This window comes from Cervus canadensis, chromosome 13 (genome assembly GCF_019320065.1).
Source record: "Cervus canadensis isolate Bull #8, Minnesota chromosome 13, ASM1932006v1, whole genome shotgun sequence".
Classification (NCBI taxonomy): Eukaryota; Metazoa; Chordata; class Mammalia; order Artiodactyla; family Cervidae; genus Cervus; species Cervus canadensis.
Window position 1 is genome coordinate 32,886,950 of NC_057398.1, and position 20,107 is coordinate 32,907,056.

The 20,107-nt window shown below is 45.8% G+C and overlaps 1 protein-coding gene and 1 non-coding gene across 2 annotated transcripts in view; both read right to left on the reverse strand.

The window, feature by feature from the left end:
* DNAJC11 (DnaJ heat shock protein family (Hsp40) member C11) overlaps positions 1–20,107 on the reverse strand; it is a 62,351-nt gene that overhangs the window by 14,866 nt on the left and 27,378 nt on the right. The window contains exons 4-5 of the mRNA XM_043485108.1: positions 12,619–12,720; positions 710–838 (exon numbers count right to left, since the gene is read on the reverse strand). Of these exons, the coding sequence (XP_043341043.1) occupies positions 710–838; positions 12,619–12,720 (231 nt within the window). The remainder of the gene's footprint in view (positions 1–709; positions 839–12,618; positions 12,721–20,107) is intronic.
* TRNAG-UCC lies at positions 19,329–19,401 on the reverse strand. The gene has a single exon. It is a non-coding gene; the product is annotated as a tRNA-Gly (tRNA).

Genomic DNA, 20,107 nt, shown 5'->3' on the forward strand with positions numbered 1-20,107 from the left:
CTTGAACGTGCAAATTCCAAAAAACCAGGAGCAATGTAGGGCTAGATGCTGGTTTCCAGCGTCCCCTCAGCATCAGGCTCCATGGTGATATCACCCATGGGGACGTCCAGGACTCCCTAGTCCTGCCTGCGACCACACTGACTGACTGGAAGCCCCAGGAGGGGGAGAGTTTCCCTGAGTTGGGACTTCACGTTCCAGGCTGATGCACTTGAGCAGAAGTGGATGAGCTGAAGGGGCAGAGACCTGCCGTAACCGTCAGCAGATGGCCCAACACTGCTATGTCCCAACATTGGCCAGAGAGATGACCCCAGGGCTCAGCACACAGGAGCATGTGCCTTCAAACTAAGACCCATTCCTGGAATTTCCCAGAGATCTGGTTTTGCTCCTAAAATCATCATGACCTTGGCTCCCACTTCTCCTAGACCATGAGCGTGGTGGTGGCTCTCCACCACCTGCTGGAGAGCCCCGAGACCCTGAAGCTAAGTGCCACCCTACCCCCCCACCCCGTACTCATGCCGCTAACATGTGGGTCAGGAAAGCAGGATAAACAAGGTTGTGACTGGAGCTATTCGTTTTTCCAGTGGCTAACTGCATCCTTTCATGAATAAAGATGAGAAAACCCTGAGCAGACTTTCATTCCAGCTGTGTGCTGTGCTGCACCTCGTTAACCCAAGCCCCCTGCACAGGGGGACGTGTCTGTGCACTTTACCTCAATGGACTGTGATATGTGCATCTTGTTAATTTCAATCTGTGGAAAGCCACTTCCGGACACATCCTCATACTCCTCCTCATAGCGATCAAAAAGGTCAGTGGCATCGATGCCAACGCTGATGGTCCCCTGTGGTAGAAAAACAAGCTGTCAGCACCAGGCCTGGGATTTGTGGGAAGAAAGACAATACTACACACTCCAGCAGCCGTGGGATGCGCTGGGCACTCACAACTCCACTCACCCACAGAGCATGAATGTCACAGCTCACAGCAAACAGTGGCCGAGCACCAACGTCTTCTAGAGTCAGAAAACCAGGCGTGAAGTGGGCAAGTGACTTACCGAGGACAAGTGGTGGGAAAGGAAATGAAACTGCCCTGCTCATGGCTCTCTATTGCTTATCTATGGATTTAATCCACAAATGCAGAAAACAGCCAGAAACTAGCTACATGGGAGAAACACTCTTAATATTAAATTCTAAACACTGATATGTCACAAAGTACCTTAAATTTCTTTAAAACATAAAAAAATACCTTCAAAGACAGAGAAGTGCAAACCAAATTATATACAAATGGGAGATTTAAAAATTATTCTGCCTCAAGTTATGAGAAACAGAACCCCCTGTTCTCTCAGGAAACAAGCTAAAATTTTGCTGACTGATAAAAATGTTCTTTACTCAGGAAATCAATATTTATTATTTTCTTTTACTGTCATAAGACTTTTCAAATTAGCAGATACTTTTTAAAAAAAAAAAGTGCTTTATTTGGCCCTGTCAGGTCTCAGCTGTGGCGCAAAGCATCTCTGTTGCAGCGTGTAGGCTCTCCAGTCATGGTGTGTGGGCTTCCTTGCCCTACAGCACGCGGGGTCTTAGTTCCCTGACCAGGGCTCGAACCCATGCCCCCAGCACTGCAGGTGGATTCTTAACTACTGGACCACCAGGCAAGTCCCTCAAATGGGCAGCTACCTTAGTCCAACATATAAAGACATGACTCCACACACATTTTCATTAAATTCTCTGCAGTGCATGAAAAAAACTTTATTGAGGTTTAATTTACATATAATATAAACTGCTCCTGTTTGAAGTGTGCAATTTCGTGAGTTTTGACAGGTGTGTACACTTGTGAAACCACCTCCAAAATCACTATACAGAACATTTCTATCACCCCAAAAGAAGCTTAGGAGAATGTTTTTCTCCTGGGGAAGGGAACTTGTGAATGAAAATGTGTGAGGGAAATGCAGGAGGAGACAGTGAGTACCCATCTGCCTGTGAGGAGTGCGGGGGAGGAGGAGGCAGAGGGGCTGGAGGCTGCCGGGCCTGGGTGGTCACGGGAAATGTCACAGGCGGGATTTATCTGGGGTAACACAGTTTAACCCTGATGTTTTGGTTGGCTCAGCAATCCCCCTAGATGTTTTTTAAAAAAGTGATATCATCACCTACAGTATTTTCATCACCATCACTATACAGTCCATGGAATTCTCTAGGCCAGAATACTGGAGTGGGTAGCCTTTCCCTTCTCCAGGGGATCTTCCCAACCCAGAGATCGAACCCAGGTCTCTTGCACTGCAGGTGGATTCTTTACCAGCTGAGCTACCAGGGAAGCCCATTTTCATCACCAACAGGAATCAAACCTGTGTGCCCTATACTGGCTGGCAGATTCTTATCCACTGTGTCACCAGGGAAGTCCCTATAAACCGTTTCTCAACACTGACCATCCACGGTGCTAATTCCAGCCATATGAAAATTAAAAGCCTCAGGTCCGCCTTAGAAACACCAGCATTTTCAACAGTGAGTTGTTCTTTAAAGAGTATGGCCAAGAGTGAGGCTGCCAGCAGCAGGGATATTTACATACAGGTGTGGAAAAAATGACTTTTCATTTAGATAAAAAGGTGGTTCCTCTATGTTAATTTCACTCTTTTTCCCATGCTAAGGTTCATAAGGCACACATGAGAGACACAGCAACAGCTGTTTGTAAGCTGCTATCAGCAGAAGCTCACAACTGCTAACGCACCAGTTTTACATCGGTGTCAACCAGACGTTTCAAATGAAAAATGACTTTGACTTGCTGAAGGTGAAACACCCGACATGACTGTAAATGTCACAGTAAACGCGGTCAGAAAGCCCCACGCTGAATGTAAACTGGTGTGCTTTTGTGGTGATACTCAAACACCAATTTTGGTGAAAGTACAGCCTCCTGGTAAAAGTGTTTTAATTAAATCAAGAAACCCATGGAGCAGAAATAGTCTTAGAATTATAGTGTACACAATGCATAATTTTGTTAAAATGAGCTGTGATATTCTGCCTATGGAAAATAAAGCTAAAGTTATCAAAATACACAAACACTTTTGTGTATTCAGAGTAAAAAGATCATTTCTTGTGAAGCCTATTCTGAATATAAGACTGCAGCATGTGTTAAACCTGTGTATTAGGAAAGCGTGAACCTTTGTAGAACTGCTTTTAAAAACTCTTAAATCATGCAATTTTTAAATATTTAAGAAACTGCAATCATTGAAAACTGTGTAACTAAGAATACTGTGAAACGGATCTCTCGAGGAAGGGAAAACTAAACAAATAAAACGAGAGCTCTGTTTATTGCATTTTGAAATTCCATAATGGCATTTTGGAATATCTCAATTTTGGGTAGGAATTGTCTGGTGGAGCTGTCATTTTCAATTAAATTTATATTCTTTCCTGGAATGGGATGAAATTAACAAGGTTTACCTACAGTTCTATGGCATCTCAACTTGAAGCATTCAAAAGATCATAAACAATTTATTTCAGAAATTTGTCAAAGAGAAAAAAATACCCTGAATGGAGGCAAAAAGACAATACCGGTGAAAAATATTTACATGTTCTGAAACAAAGAAATTTAAAATTGAGACTATTTTCTCAATTAAGAATACTACAGTTTACAGGCCACAATAACAAATTATGGTGAGGATGCAGAGAAAAGGGAACCCTACCACACTGTTGGTGGGAATGTAAACCAGTGCAGCCACTGTGGAAAGGTTCCTTAAGAAACTAAAACAGAGCTACCATATGATCCAGCAATCCCATTCCTGGGTATAGAGCCAAAGAAAATGAAAACACTAATTGGAAAAGATGTATGTACCCCTAACAGAAGCAGAAAATATTAAGAAGAGGTGGCAAGAATACACAGAAGAACTATACAAAAAAGATCTTCACGACCCAGATAATCACAATGGTGTGATCACTCACCTAGAGCCAGACATCTTGGAATGCGAAGTCAAGTGGCCCTTAGGAAGCAACACTACGAACAAAGCTAGTGGAGGTGATGGAATTCCAGTTGAGCTATTTCACATCCTGAAAGATGATGCTCTGAAAGTGCTACACTCGATATGCCAGCAAATTTGGAAAACTCAGCAGTGGCCATAGGACTGGAAAAATCAGTTTTCATTCCAATCCCAAAGAAAGGTAATGCCAAAGAATGCTCAAACTACCACACAATTGCACTCATCTCACATGCTAGCAAAGTAATGCTTAAAATTCTCCAAGCCAGGCTTCAGCAATACGTGAATCGTGAACTTCCAGATGTTCAAGCTGGTTTTAGAAAAGGCAGAGGAACCAGAGATCAAATCGCCCACATCTGCTGGATCATCAAAAAAGCAAGAGAGTTCGAGAAAAACATCTATTTCTGCTTTATTGACTATGCTAAAGCCTTTGACTGTGTGGATCACAATAAACTGTGGAAAATTCTGAAGGAGATGGGAATACCAGACCACCTGACCTGCCTCTTGAGAAACCTTTATACAGGTCAGGAAGCAACAGTTAGAAGTGGACATGGAACAACAGACTGGTTTCAAATAGGAAAAGGAATACGTCAAGGCTGTATACTGTCACCCTGCTTATTTAACTTATATGCAGAGTACATCATGAGAAACGCTGGGCTGGAGGAAGCACAAGCTGGAATTAGGATTGCCGGGAGAAATATCAATAACCTCAGATATGCAGATGACACCACCCTTATGGCAGAAAGTGAAGAAGAACTAAAGAGCCTCTTGATGAAAGTGAAAGAGGAAAGTGAAAAAGTTGGCTTAAAGCTCAACATTCAGAAAACTAAGATCATGGCATCCGGTCCCATCACTTCATGGCAAATAGATGGGGAAAGAGTGGAAACAGCGTCAGACTTTATTTTTCTGGGTTCGAAAATCACTGAAGATGCTGATTGCAGCCATGAAATTAAAAGACGCTTACTCATTGGAAAGAAAGTTATGGCCAACCTAGACAGCATATTAAAAAGCAGAGACATTACTTTGCCAACAAAGGTCCATCTAGTCAAGGCTGTGGTTTTTCCAGTAGTCATTTGTGGATGTGAGAGCTGGACTATAAAGAAAGCTGAGCACCGAAGAATTGATGCTTTTGAACTGTGGTGTTGGAGAAGACTCCTGAGAGTCCCTTGGACTGCAAGGAGATCCAACCAGTCCATCCTAAAGGAGATCAGTCCTGGGTGTTCATTGGAAGGACTGATGCTGAAGCTGAAACTCCAATACTTTGGCCACCTGATGTGAAGAGCTGACTCATTTGAAAAGACCCTGATGAAGGGAAAGATTGAGGGCAGGAGGAGAAGGGGATGACAGAGGATGAGATGGTTGGATGGCATCACCGACTTGATGGACATGGGTTTGGGAGTTGGTGATGGACAGGGAAGCCTGCTGTGCTGCAGTCCATGAGGTCACAAAGAGTCAGACACGACTGAGCGACTGAACTGATGTACCCCTAAGTTATATCACAGCAGCATTATTTACAAAGGACAAGGAAGCAACCTAAAGTGTCCATGGACAGAGGAACAGATAGAGAGGATGTGGTACATATATACAATGGAATACTACTCAGTCGTAAAAAAGGACAAAAGCTTTTCACTTGCAACATGTATGGACCTAGAGGGAATTATTAATGGAGCACAATCTATAAAGATTTTGGGTCATTATGTTGTACACTTGAAACTAAAATAATACTGTAAATCGATTATACCTCAATTTTAAAAAAGATGCTAAGTGAAATAAGTAAAAGAATATTACTGTATACAGAGAAGAATCAAATATGCCAAAAATGTCAAAATATACTAAATAAATTTGCTCCTTGTATGAATATGGTCGGCAATGTTATGAGGAAAAAAAAAAAGACACTGAAAAGACATTCTTCAGAAAAACAACAGTGACACAGTGTGGCCTTGAGAATCCCGCTTGCGGGAACCCCAGGCTTCACAGAGTCCCTCCTTGACCTGCATGGGCCCGGGACTCGCCTTCGTCCAAGAGGATGCTGTGGACGGGATGGCGCAGACTCCAAGGCCAGGTCACAAGGGACCCTGCAGCTTCAACTGGGAATGTGCTTTTGAGGGGGAGTTAGCTACCCTGTAACAACCTGAGTATCCTGGGCTGCTGGGCTGGGAGGAAGCCTGACCTAAAGTGGGGAGAGGTTGCATGTGAGAAATGGCAGGCCACCCTTGGCCACCGCAGCTGCAGTTATGAGGGGCACCCGTGTGCCTCTTCTACAACAGGACACAGCTGCCATCGGCTGTGAGCACACGAGCACGCTCCGAGTGAGCGCCTCAGGCTGAGTCCCATTAACCCACAGGCGTGTGAGAGGAGATCAAATCGTTCTCACAAGCCACTGAGTTCTGGAGTGGTTTGTCATGCAGCAATACGTAACCAGAACACAAAATACCAGAGAGAGAACTTACTGAAGTATGTGAGTGTGTGCCAAGAATAATGAGTCTGCTTCTGCTCCTTTCTTGTAAACATCTCTTTCACTCTCAAAAATGTCCTGGTTTGGATGATGAATGGCACAGTTGCCCCGCCTACAGGTCACTGTGAGGACGCTGGCTGACCATGAAGGACGTGAGCCACAGAGCACAGAGCAGAGCCACCTGGCCTGACCCGCCGGCTCCTCTGGCTCTGTGCTGGGGCCAGGAGGGAAGCAGGGTCATGAACCACTGATTCACAAGCCACTGACTTACATATGTGGGTTTCGTCACTGGCCAACTCATTCAACTCATGACAGTTTTCAGTCTGTTCTCTCATTCTAAGTGAGAGGGAAAAGTGTTAGTCTCTCAGTGGTGTCTGACTCTTTGCGGCCCCACGGACTGTAGCCTCTCAGGATCCTCTGTCCATGGGATTCTCCGGGCAAGAACGATGGAATGGGTAGCCATTCCCTTCTCCAGGGGATCTTCCTGACCCTGGGATCGAACCTGGGTCTCCCACATTGCAGGCAGATTTTTTTTTTTAACCATCTGAGCCACCAGGGAAGCCCCTTTTCTTTCTAAAATAGTTATTTGCTTGGCTGCACCAGGTCTTAGTGTGGCACACAAAACCTTAGTTGTAGCACATGGGATCTTAGTTCCCTGACCAGGGATCAAACCTGGGTGCCTTGCATTGGGAACTTGGAGTCTGAAGCACTGGACTAGCAGGGAAGTCCCTCAGTTGGTTCTTTAAAGAAAGGCGATCAGGGACTTCCTGGGACCCACTGACTAAGACTCCGTACTCCCAATGCAGGGGGCATGGGTTTAATCCTGCTTGGGGAACTAAGATCCCATATGTCACATGATGCAGCCAAACAAATAAATAAAGACATGCAATCAAACCAAAGGCAAATAATGAAAACCCTCCCAATATTTATATCTCTTTTACTATTTGTCTAGTTGTATTGGCTAAAACTTCCAGAATAACATTAAAGTTGGTTTTCTTTCCTTTCCCAAAGAAAACCTCTGCAATGATAAACATCTGTGTTAACTCCATACTGACAATCAACTGACTCATCAGAGGGTAGAGCAGACTCTAGAAGTTTAAAAACAGTGCTCAAAGCATCACTTTCTCTCAACTATTTTGTTTCTTTAAATAAGGCCCAAATAGTTGAAAACTCCAATGAGCCGGTCACTTTTATGATTTGACAGCCTTTGGTGCTGATTCAAGTTTATGGAAAATGACTGCCCCATCCCCCCCCAAAAAATAAAGAAAATGACCCGGAGGGGTGGAGAAGTGAGGAGAACGTGAGGCTCAGGTGCCAGCCATGTCTGAGGAGCCGCCCCAGACAGGGACTGATCAGGTCACTGTGAGGCTGCAAGGACATGTCCTCCTCACTTCAGAGAGTGGTCCTGATGCTTGCTTTCTGCTCTTCTTCTGCTTCCAGGAAAATGACCTTCTGAAAATTGACTGGTCACAGCACCAGAATTAGACTTCCCTACAAGTCAAACAGGGTTTGGCTGCAACTTACAATTCATTTTCACTTCCAACATAATATGCTTTTTATACAGTGGAAAGACATGACTTAGGAATGAGAAACAGATTTGGGTTAGACTTCTTCCAACCACTAACTCAATATATGCAAGCTTATATCCTTTTATTATTAAATTGGTACTAAATCAGATTTTAGTCTGATGGTGATTGCAGCCATGAAATTAAAAGACGCTTACTCCTTGGAAGGAAAGTTATGGCCAACCTAGACAGCATTTTAAAAAGCAGAGACATTACTTTGCAACAAAGGTCCATCTAGTCAAGGCTATGGTTTTTCCAGTGGTCATGTATGGATGTGAGAGTTGGACTACAAAGAAAGCTGAGCGCCGAAGAATTGATGCTTTTGAACGGTGGTGTTGGAGAAGACTCCTGAGAGTCCCTTGGACTGCAAGGAGATCCACCCAGTCCATCCTAAAGGAGATCAGTCCTGGGTGTTCATTGGAAGGACTGATGTCGAAGCTGAAACTCCAATACTTTGGCCACCTGATGTGAAGAACTGACTCACTGGAAAAGACCCTGATGCTGGGAAAGACTGAAGGCAGGAGGAGAAGGGGACGACAGAGGATGAGATGGTTGGAGGGCATCACCGAGTCGATGGACATGAATTTGAGCAAGCTCCAGGAGTTGGTGATGGACAGGGAAGCCTGGTGTGCTGCAGTCCATGAGGTCACAAAGAGTTGGACATGACTGAGCAACTGAACTGACTGATTTTCCATGAAGTGATGGGACCGGATTCGGTGATCACTGTTTTCTGAATGCTGAGTTTTAAGCCAGCTTTTTGAGTTTTCAACTCAACTTCCCAGGGTTTCTAAGGAAACTCGGTTCCAGCTGCAATGCCGCCCACTACCCCGCCCTGTAGCCTTTAATCCTGACACTTGGTTTATCAGCCATCTCGCTGGCAGGATGCGGATGTAGCTACGACCCAGGTAAAAGAGCTTTCTATACATCCCTCCAGTTGGCCACCTTGCCTCTCCCCCAAAGATCCGCTTAATATCACAGCACTTTTTCGACCTGGTCCCTTCTTCTTTGGTGACACTACCCCAGTTTGTTCATTTTCAACAGCAGCCCATTTCTGCATACGGTAAATTGCCCCTTTCTGCCACTGAGCACAACAAACATATGGGTTCAAACAGCTTTTCTTCTGCACGATTATCCTGTCAGCCAAGTCGATTCGGTTTATGACATTAGAGTCACTTCCATGGAACAGACTGAAGCCATAACGACCAACTCATTCCAAGGACTATAATCATTAGGCATGGCAACCAAAACAAATCTTTAAAAAAAAAAACTTTATGAAACTACTTTGGGCTTACATGTCTTCCTTGACACATTATTTTACATTTTTTTTTCCTGATAAAGTTGAATTGTGATTTTCAGCTATTATAGAAAACCACACCGATAAGATGGCCCTTCTAAAATCAGGAAGACATAAACTTACCAGAGAGTTTATGTCAACCTCTGTAACAGTGAAAGGAGAACAAATGGTCCAGGGAACCCAGAAACAATCTCCATGAAACTCACATGGACTCACAGGGTCCAAAAGAAAGGAGAGGATACTCTCAAAGTCAGACAATGAAGCCCACTAAACAATCTTTGACTTAATGCCCTGCTTCTTATGGGGTCTGGACAAGTTCATTAAAAAGGCAGTGAAAGTCTGACTCCCAGAACTGGCTGCTGTCCAGAGAGAGAGGATTTACAGGTATCAGCAAAAGAAAGGGATGACAGTAATCAATATGACGTGAACACGGCAGAGAACAAGCCTATCGCATGATCTTAAGGATGGAGAGAGGAAGGCCAGGGTAGTCCCTTCAGACCCCAGTCAGACTCAGCCCTCAAGGATTCAGACGAACCTCACCATCTGTCTGAATGTAAATCCCCTCCCCAACATTGGCTCAACGTGGAGTGCCCTGGAGACCCTGGGACCCAACAACCCGAGCTTGGCATTTTCCAGCAGGAAATGCAGACAGAGGAATTTGATCGCACATGGCCTGAAAGACAGAAAACAGGTGACAAGGCTAAGGATTTTGGGGTCTGAGGATGTGACCCTATGCTCTGGGCCTCATGGCAAACCTCTCATTTCACACAGGAAGAAACCGAGCTAAGGCTGGAGAAGTGACTGGGTCCAGGGCCCAGAGCTGTGGATGGAGTCCGAATCCAGAGCCCTGATGCCAAGTGCGAGGCTCCCCAGGCTGCCCTGGCATACGTGGAGCCTGTGTGCTCGCTTGGGTCCCGCCAGCTGCAGGGCCAGAGGGAAGGAGGCGCCTGCTGGAGCTGGCACCCACTCCCTCCTTCCCACCCTGCAGCATCCTCACCCAAGGCAGGACTCACAGGTGGCTGAACACAGGGAAGGCACTGCACTTCGGCCAAGGGAGCAGGGGGGTGGTATCTGTAGACGGCCATTTCCAGAACCCAACTGACAGACTTCCTCCGAACAAACCCAGCCACTGGGGGCAATGGACCACCCGAGTGAGGCGAGTGCTTTCCATGCGGTGCTTATCGAGTCACTGAAGCAAGTTCTTAACCTCACCTCGGTATGCATACCACTTTGCACTTACAGAGCAGACTTGTCTGTCTCTAAGAAATTAATATCTGTGTCATATTTCTTCAATCATTTAATAACTTGGCATGGTGGCTAGGATAAGCATCCTTATTTTACAAACTAGAAACCTGCACAGAGGTCAAAGGGTGAGCTCTGCATCCCGCATTACTGCATCAGAGGTGGTATTTCCAAACTACGGGTTTTTCCCAGTTGATTTTTTTGCCTGTTCTTGGTACATACTCCAACTGGAAAATTCCTCCCCAGTGAACTCTTGTGAAAATGGAGAAATACCCACCCCAGTTTCAGGGGGTGTACTACGAACATTATCCAGTCTGCCGTTCCCCTCCCCTATAAGCCATGGTCCCCTGTGGGGTCCGGGTGACAGACTAGTGCAAGCCCCACGATCATCAGAAGTGTCCTCCTCCCTCTGGTTGTCAAAAAAGAGATCACCCCTCTCATCTTAGGATGAGAACACGCTAAACCTCACTGCTCATCTTGCAAAGCAAAACACTTGGAAATGAAATAAAAAATCCAGCTCGAAACCCTCTCTTCAAAATGCTGCAGAGCCAACATCTGGTTATCACTCAGTACTTCTAGTTAGGAAATATCTTTATTTATCCGGCAGCACTTTATAGAAGTAGCGAAGTATTGGGAATCGTACAATATCCCGCATACCCGTGTGGAATGGTCACAGCTGTGCTTCCTCATTCCACACAAACATGGCCTGGAGACACATCTACATAGAAGCACAATAAACGATCACCGCGCACACCCAGATGGGCCATCTCATCCAGGACACAGAGGCATGGGCTGCTGTGACACTCTTTCCCCCTTACTGCTCTGATGGCAGCAGAACTTCAGCCAGCAAAGCAAAGACCCCACAGGAACAGCCCACTCCTGCCAGGCACCCTTCCCCGCTCCTGGACCCTGACCTCCACCTGCCAATGCTGACATTTACCCAGACTCCCTCTGGTGTGCTGGCTGGACCCCAGAGAAGGGAACCCTTCAGGATGGTTCAGAGCACCTCGGAGATTTTCAACCGTCTCAACATCTCACAGCCCTTGATCGGTGCAGCCACTGTTTCAAGTCTCTGTCTTGGCTGACCCAAAGTAACTGTTCTACTGAAGCTGTCACTCGCTGAAGGGGTGAAAAGGAGAGGCCCTGGCATTTACAAATACACCCTGCAATGTAACAGGATTCGAAGAGAAGGGAATTCTCTGAATATGTGGGCCTTTAAATGATGTAGGGTCTTAGAAAAGTCCATTTTGTACACTGCATGTGATCAGAAACTCCTAACATCAAGCTTCCCTCGTGTAAGCCAGCATTTGTTCTTTTCCTTTAGAATATCTTCAGGCTGCCTGCCGGGCTGTCCCAGCCACACTGACAGAGCCCGCCTGCCGAGTTTCCTTATTATTAAACACTGTGGAGCAGGAACCCTGGGCCAAGTGCAGTCAGTCATTCAGTACCACTGGCACCATGAACTGACCGAGTTATCCTGTGTGTCATGGGACCGAGGTGCACACGCAGAACAATCTGCCTCCCTAATGAATCACAGGAAGGAGAGACCATAACTGGACTGAAAAGTAACTCTCAGACTCAGGCATGTCCCTGAGATATATGACTCGGCCTCCATCGGGCACCTGACTGACGGGTAAAAGAGGTCACCCTATGGCTGCAGAAACAGCCTGTTACCCGGTGTTCACGGCACTGCTGTCCTGAGTGATGCACACATGGCCCCCACTTAATGCGGTTTGGAAACGCCCCATGGTCTCGGTTCTCTGGCCCTCTGTATCCTAACTGGTTTGCAAGGAACCCTGGGTCTCAGTGTGGGCAGGTGGCTGTCCTCTCTTGACAGGGGCCTCTGGCTGATTCTTACAGTCAAGGGCTCGAGCAGCATGATTATAAGGATGGGTCCTTCACCAGCTGGCCCGCGCCCCTACTCGGGTTGTCTCCTGTTTTGCCGTCTCTTCAGGCATCGCCAGCAGGCCTGCTAGTGGCCCTCCAGGCAGGCGCCACTCTGAGACCTCAGTGACACTCAGTTCCTCCCAATTCTCACGTCCTCACTGTAAGAGCCCACAGCACTGACCACGTCAGACTGCTGCTCCCCTCAGAACCAGACACTGACCTTGGGGTTGGTGCGTTGCTGCAGTCGCCTCTCCTCCCTCTCGCGCTGCAGCCGCTCAAACTCTTCTCTGATCTCGGCTGGTGTCCTCCTCCTTTCCACAACCTTAGGGTAGAAGTGAGAGAAGTCAGCTGAGGACGCAGACGGTGAGAAAGACACAAAAGACGTGAGTGTTAACCGTGTCCTGGTGCTCCTCTCCCCCGGGACCGTGAGAGCCCCCAGTGAGATCAGGGGACCTTCCTGTCCAACCGTGTGGCCCCCAGTAAAGCCAGGTTCTCCTTCACACCTGCTCAGTCCCCAGTCTGTGCTCTCCCTCAGCACTCCAGACTGAAGTGATATTTTTTTTTGTCACTTGTCTGCAAGGAGGCAGGAATCTTACTAAGAAAATGTCACCTCAAGTGTCACAGTTTAAATTTTCCAAGGAGCCCACCACAATGCAGGCTGAAAGAAACGTCCAGAGAAGGGCAAGGCCTCCGCAACAGCCCTGGCACATTTCCCTTGGGCTGGGCCTCCACCAGGGGTGCCCTTTGAGCTTCCTAGACCAACAACCCAAGGCCACGAGGTCTCAGTGTTTTAGCAGTAGGGGACTCTTCCTCCTACAACCTGAAATGAACCTTAGGATGTATGATGTCGGCTCTATATTGTTGGAGCATAAACAATACTCAGGTACCAATCGGCAGCCCTTGAGGACACACAGGGATGTCAGGCCTGTGAGCAGGTAAGGCATCCCACCTCAATCTTTCTTCAGTTCAGCTCAGCTCAGTTGCTCAGTCGTGTTTGACTCTTTGCAACCCCATGGACTGCGGCACGCCAGACCTCCCTGCCCATCACCAACTCCCGGAGTTTACTCAAACTCATGTCCATTGAGTTGGTGATACCATCCAACCATCTCATCCTCTGTCACCCTCTTCTCCTCCTGCCTTCAATCTTCCCTAGCATCAGGGTCTTTTCCAATGAGTCAGTTCTTCACATCATGTGGCCAAAGTACTGCAGTTTCAGCTTCAGCATCAGTCCTTCCAATGAATGTTCAGGACTGATTTCCTTTAGGATGGACTGGTTGGATTGCCTTGCTGTCCACGTGACTCTCAAGAGTCTTCTCCAACACCACAGTTCAAAAGCATCGATTCTTCGGTGCTCAGCTTTCTTTGTACTCCAACTCTCACATCCACAAATGACTACTGGAAAAACCATAGCCTTGACAAGATGGGCCTTTGTTGGCAAAGTCTCTGCTTTTTAATATGCTGTCTAGGTTGGTGATAACTTTTCTTCCAAGGGGCAAGCATCTTTAAATTTTATGGCTCCAGTCATCATCTGCCGTGATTTTGAAGCCCCCCAAAATAAAGTCTGTCACTGTTTCCATTGCTTCCCCATCTATTTGCCATGAAATGATGGGACCAGATGCCATGATCTTAGTTTTCTTAATGTTGAGTTTTAAGCCAACTTTTTCACTCTCCTCTTTCACTTACATCAAGAGGCTCTTTAGTTCTTCACTTTCTGCTGTAAGGGTGGTGTCATCTGCATATCTGAGGTTATTGATAATTCTCCTGGCAATCTTGACTCCAGTTTGTGCTTCACCCAGCCCAGTGTTTCTCATGATGTACTCTGCATATAAGTTAAACAAGCAGGGTGACAACATACAGCCTTGATGTACTCCTTTCCCAATTTGGACCAGTCTGTTGTTCCTCGTCCAGTTCTAACTGTTGCTTCCTGACCTGCATACAGATTTCTCAGGAGGCAGGTCAGGGGGTCTAGTATTCCTATCTCTTTCAGAATTTTCCAGTTTATTGTGATCCACACAGTCAAAGGCTTTGGCATAGTCAATAAAGCAGAAGTAGGTGTTTTTCTGGAACTCTCTTGCTTTTTTGATGATTCAACAGATGTTGGCAATTGGATCTCTGCTTCCTCTGCCTTTTCTAAATCCAGCCTGAACATCTGGAAGTTCATGGTTTATGTACTGTTGAAGCCTAGCTTGGAGAATTTTGAGCATTACTTTGCTAGCCTGTGAGATGGGTGCAATTGTTGCGGTAGTTTGAGCATTCTTTGGCATTGCCTTTCTTTGGGATTGGAATGAAAACTGACTTTTCCAGTCCTGTGGCTACTGCTGAGTTTTCCAAATTTGCTGGCATATTGAGTGCAGCACTTTCACATCATCTTTTAGGATTTGAAATAGCTCAACTGGAATTCCATCACCTCCACTAGCTTTGTTTTTAGTCATGCTTACGAAGGCCCACTTGACTTCGCAGGATGTCTGGCTCTCTAAGTGAGTGATCATACTATCGTGATTATCTGGGTCATGAAGATCTTTTTTTGTATAGTTCTTCTGTGTATTCTTGCCACCTCTTCTTAATATCTTCTGCTTCTGTTAGGTCCATACTGTTTCTGTCCTTTATTGTGCTCATCTTTCCATGAAATGTTCCCTTGGTATCTCTAATTTTCTTGAAGAGATCTCTAGTCTTTCCCATTCTATTGTTTTCCTCTATTTCTTTGCACTGACTGAGGAAGGCTTTCTTATCTCTCCTTGCTATTCTTTGGAACTCTGCATTCAAATGGGTATATCTTTCCTTTTCTCTTTTGCCTTTCAGGTCTCTTCTTTTCACAGCTATTTGTAAGGCCTCCTCAGACAACATTTTGCCTTTTCGCATTTCTTTTTCATGGTGATGGTCTTGATCCCTGCCTCCTGTACAATGTCACGAACCTCCGTCTATAGTTCTTCAGGCACTGTATCAGATCTAATCCCTTGAATCTATTTCACTGTATAATCATAAAGGATTTGATTTAGGCATACCCAAATAGTCTAGTGGTTTTCCCTACTTTATAGCTCATCCAAAAGCAAGACAGCCTCTGAGATTTCAAACAGGCTGGGAAGGGCCACATGGGTCTTGAGTACCACACCTGTGAGAGAGGAACCTGCACCACGTGATTCCCAAGGGCCCCAAAAGCTACAAGTCCATGAGGGACACTGAGAGTGGGCGCAGGATAGACACCACCAAGGTCATTGGAGGAAAGGGTCAAACAGTCCTGACCTTGTGGTAGTGGGAGAAACATAGGTGAGACCAGAGGGGCTACTCAGAAAACACCTACAAAGGCAGCTGATGTGAAAGAAAGCTATCTTGGAAATCACAGGTTTTAAAAATTATTCAAAAAATGCATGCTTATAGCAAGAAGTCAAAATGGTACAGAAAAATATGAAGTAAAAAGGTACAGTCCCTCCCCATACTCCTCCTTCTCACAGGCTAACAATTTTCTATGTATCTTTCTAAAAACCTATGCACATGTATGAATATATATATTAAAATTAGCAGGGTCATATTACAGGCTTTGTGCAACCTGATTTTATTATTTCGCAATCCAGAAAAATAAATACAGGAGATGGCCTATCCCCCCCAAAATTGAGAAATCTGTTCACTACCACTTTAAGCAAGTAAACAGAAAAAAATAATGAAAACATTTTCTCCTCTCCCATATAAATTGTTCATTACCAAAAAGGGGCAGGTGTTTCTTTTAAAGGAGGTTTTAAAATAAAAACACTGTTAAAATAAGCTAAGAACTGAAAGTCCAAATGGCACAGCAACGACTGCTCTGTGACCTCACAAAAACGTCCTCGGTGGTACTAAACTAACGCGGCCTGCTCACAACGCTAGTGCTTAAAAACACTCAGCCTTGCCCATCTTTTCTTTTTTTTTGTCCAAGCCCCTTGGCTTATGTAATCTTAGTTCCTGGACCACAGAGCAAACCTGGGTCCTGGATAGTGAAAGTATGGAGTCTTACCCACTGGACTGCCAGGAGGTGCCCGTGCACATCTATTTATGGCGCTTTCACTTCCCCAGAGTCACCCCATCTTGGACTGATGGGGTGCTCCCTCCACGGGGCCCAAAGCAGAACAAGATTTATTTTCAACAATTCCAGCTGTGTGACTTTTGCAAATGACTTTCTCTGCCACACTGTGTGACAGAATGAAGAGGCAAATATTCCAAAGGTGTTATGTCACTCTGTTTCTAGACTATTTGACAGAGGCTTTGCAAACAGTTGGTATGAAATCAGAGCTAACAACAGAGTCAAGCTGGCTGGCCACTCTAGAGGTGTGAACACCTTGGCTGGGCATCTCATTCTGTCTCCCATGGGGCGAGACTATTTATTTTTACTTTTTATTTTTTTTCAAAAAAACCATTTGTTTACTTCTTTTATTTTTGGCTGGGTCTTTGTGTTGCAGAGAGCGGGGATTACTCTGCAGCTGAGGTGCATGGGTGCTTCTCGCTTCTCATTGCGGTGGCTTGTTGCTGTGGAGCACACGGGCTCTAGAGCACAGTCTCAGCAGTTGTGGCCCACAGCCTTAGTGGCTCCATGGCAAGTGGGGCCTTCCCAGACCAGGGATCCAACCTGTGTCTCCTGCATTGGCAGGGAAATTCTTTACCACTGAGCCACCAGGGACATCCCCCGCCCTTTACTGTTTACACTCTTCTCTACACAGAGAACATCATGGTGGAGAGTGGAAGATGCCTAATCCAGCTGCAAGTCACTTTTTCTTCCCTTGGGTAACCCTTAGATACATGCACCTGGAACACAGCATCCAAAAGCATGTTAAATTGGAAAGTACAGTTGAAAAGATATTTTCAATATTTTTCATCAGTGAAGTGTATCACATGCAGCCCATGAGTCTGTACACCTGCACGGTCCGCCCTGATCACTTATCAGCTAGGTCTATCCTGTGCTAGCCAGATGACTTATCCTGCAGATGAGGGGATGCAGAGACCAGTAGAAGCAGATGGCGCAGTGGGAAGACGACAGAGACCCAGGCTTTCCGACATCACCTGAGAGAACCTCCTGGAGAACTCAGGTGAGTCACTTTACAAAGTGGACTTTCACTTCAGCTTCCTCCTATAAATGCTTCTAAACTACACAGCGTATGCATGCTAGGTAACTTCAGTCACGTTCAATTCTTTGCCACCCCATGGACTGCAGTCCACCAGGCTCCTCTGTCCATGGGACTTTCCTGGCAAGAATACTGGAATAGGTTGCCATTCCCTTCTCCGGGGGATCTTCCTGATCCAGGGATAGAACCCAGGTCTCTTATATCTCCTGCACTGGCAGGTGGGTTCTTTACCACTAGTGCCACCTGGGGCATTAAAATCACATGAGGTGCTGTCTGTTCTATGATTCTGGTTAGACAACTTTTCACTCTGGAATAATTTTAGAAAATTATTTAGAACTTTAGAGAAGCTACGAAGATGGTACAGAAAGTTCTCATCTACCCTTCACCCAGACTCCTCCAAATGTGAACGTCTTACACAACCAGGAACAAACACCTGTCAAGTCCAGGATGCCAACATTAGTACAAGGCTATTAACTGAACCCAGACATCTGGGATTTCACGAGTCTTTCCACTAACATCACAGTTAAGTCCCAGGATCCAATTCAGGGTCCAGAATTGCATTTAATCACGTCTTGTTAGTCTCCTCCGATCTGTGGGAGTTTCTGTCTTCTTTTTCATGATCTTGACCAGTGTAGCTCTTAATACAGGCTGATTTTCTCTTTTTAAAAAGATAGCTATTTATTTATCTGGCTGTGCTGGGTCTTTGCTGTGACATGCGAGATCTTCGATTTTCATTGAGGCAGGTGGGATCTAGTTCCCTGACCAGGGATTGAACCAGGCCCCTGAATGGGGAGCTTGAAGTCTCAGCCACTGGACCACGAGGGAATTCCCCAGGCTAACCTTCTTAGACACTATAAGGATGATGTCAAATAGGTAGGGAAAAGGGAGATATGGATGAATGTAAAGGACTGCAGACAGAAACCAAAGCATGGATGATCCAGGCCCAAGGCTGCTCCTCTAAATGTTATGTCAGCTGGTCTGTAAGCGCCCTCTGGGTTGTAAGGTTTCCACTCCACTTCCACAGCTCAGAGCTGGATTTCTGCTATTAGAGAGAAGAGGCCAATTTCATTTTCAACATGGGTATCTGCACAAACACTGCAAATTCAGGGACTCAGGTGGCTGGTGTAATGAGCTATGAATGGCGGCACCTTATTCCTTTGGAATGTTGCCAGAGGATGATCCAGTTTCTTAAAGGTTAAAGACGAAAAGAGAGAGAGAGAGACAGAAAAGACCTAAACCTACCTAACACCTGAAAACAGCCAATATTTGGTGCAACCTATAAAAGCTCAGTTTCACCCCCAGTCTCCGCCGGCAGAAAAGGGGACAATGCCACTGCTGGGACAGGAGCAGCCAGCATGTCAGTGGCTACTCTGACATCTTTGGATTAGAGGTGCCCCAGACACTAGGGGCTTTAGCAGTGCCCTCCACCCTCCTGACCACCCATGTGTTTAGACTAACAGATGCATGGCAAATGGATACCAATCGGCAAGTAAAAAGTTCAACAGTCTAAAAATACCAACACTACCCTGAGGGGAATACAGCCTCCTCTGTGGGGTGGAGGCTGTGACTGAAAAGAGAGAACCCTTGCACTGGACAAGCCACCACCTGCAGAATTCCTCGGGGGAGTGGTGACGCCAGCGCTGTGACCTGCTCTTGAGTTCAGTGAGACTTCTTCTCCACAATATGAATAGTGGGGTCAATCTTCCTATTACATTAGGCACCGATACATCTCTTGTAAATATGTATCAGGGGAGGTAACTTCCTGTCTTTTCCTTCTATTGTCAGGGAAGGCTTAGTATTTATTTTTATTTTTGGCTGCGCCACATGGCATGAGGGACCTTAGCTCCCTGACCAGGGATTGAACCCGGGCCCCCTGCATTGGAAGTGCAAAATCCTAACCACCGGACCACCAGGGAAGTCCCAGGGAAGGCTTAATATTAATATCAGTGCAAAAAAAGCCAATTCTGGTGGATGAGAACTTGATTCCCTTAAAGTAGTCTACTGAAAAATGTGAACATAAAAACTTATCCAGTTAACACATACAACTGCTTACACACTTCTATATTTTTATTATTTTAAAAATTATTTATTTATTTGGCTGCACCAGGTCTTAGTTGCAGCATCTGAACTCTTAACTGCAGCATGTGGGATCTAGTTCCCTGACCAGGTATCGAACCTGGGCCCCCTGCATTGGGAGTGTGAAGTCTTAATCACTGGCCCACTGGGAAAGTCTCAGCCTACATGCTCTTAAAATCACTGCAGTGTGTGTGGTGCTTCTTTGTTTCTAACGGGGAGATGGTTTGGCCTTGTAATAGGAAACCATGATGTTTTGCTGGGAAGAAGTCACCCTGCTGTTCCACTGAGTGGGGACAATGAAAAGCCTAGACTCTGAGGAAGGGATGCGTACGCGAGGCCTGAGGCTTTTCAGTGGCCCCAATTGCTGTCGTGAAAAACTGTAACCAACCCATGTCTTCAAAACAAAGGGAGCTTTAAACTGGGGCATGAAGTGTGAGGAGAAATTCAGTAAATACAATAGAATTCGAGTTTCCTTTTTTGATGAAAAAAATTCTAAGCTATTAGATCTAACACTTTGCTACCACGAACAAATGTGACACGATGCAC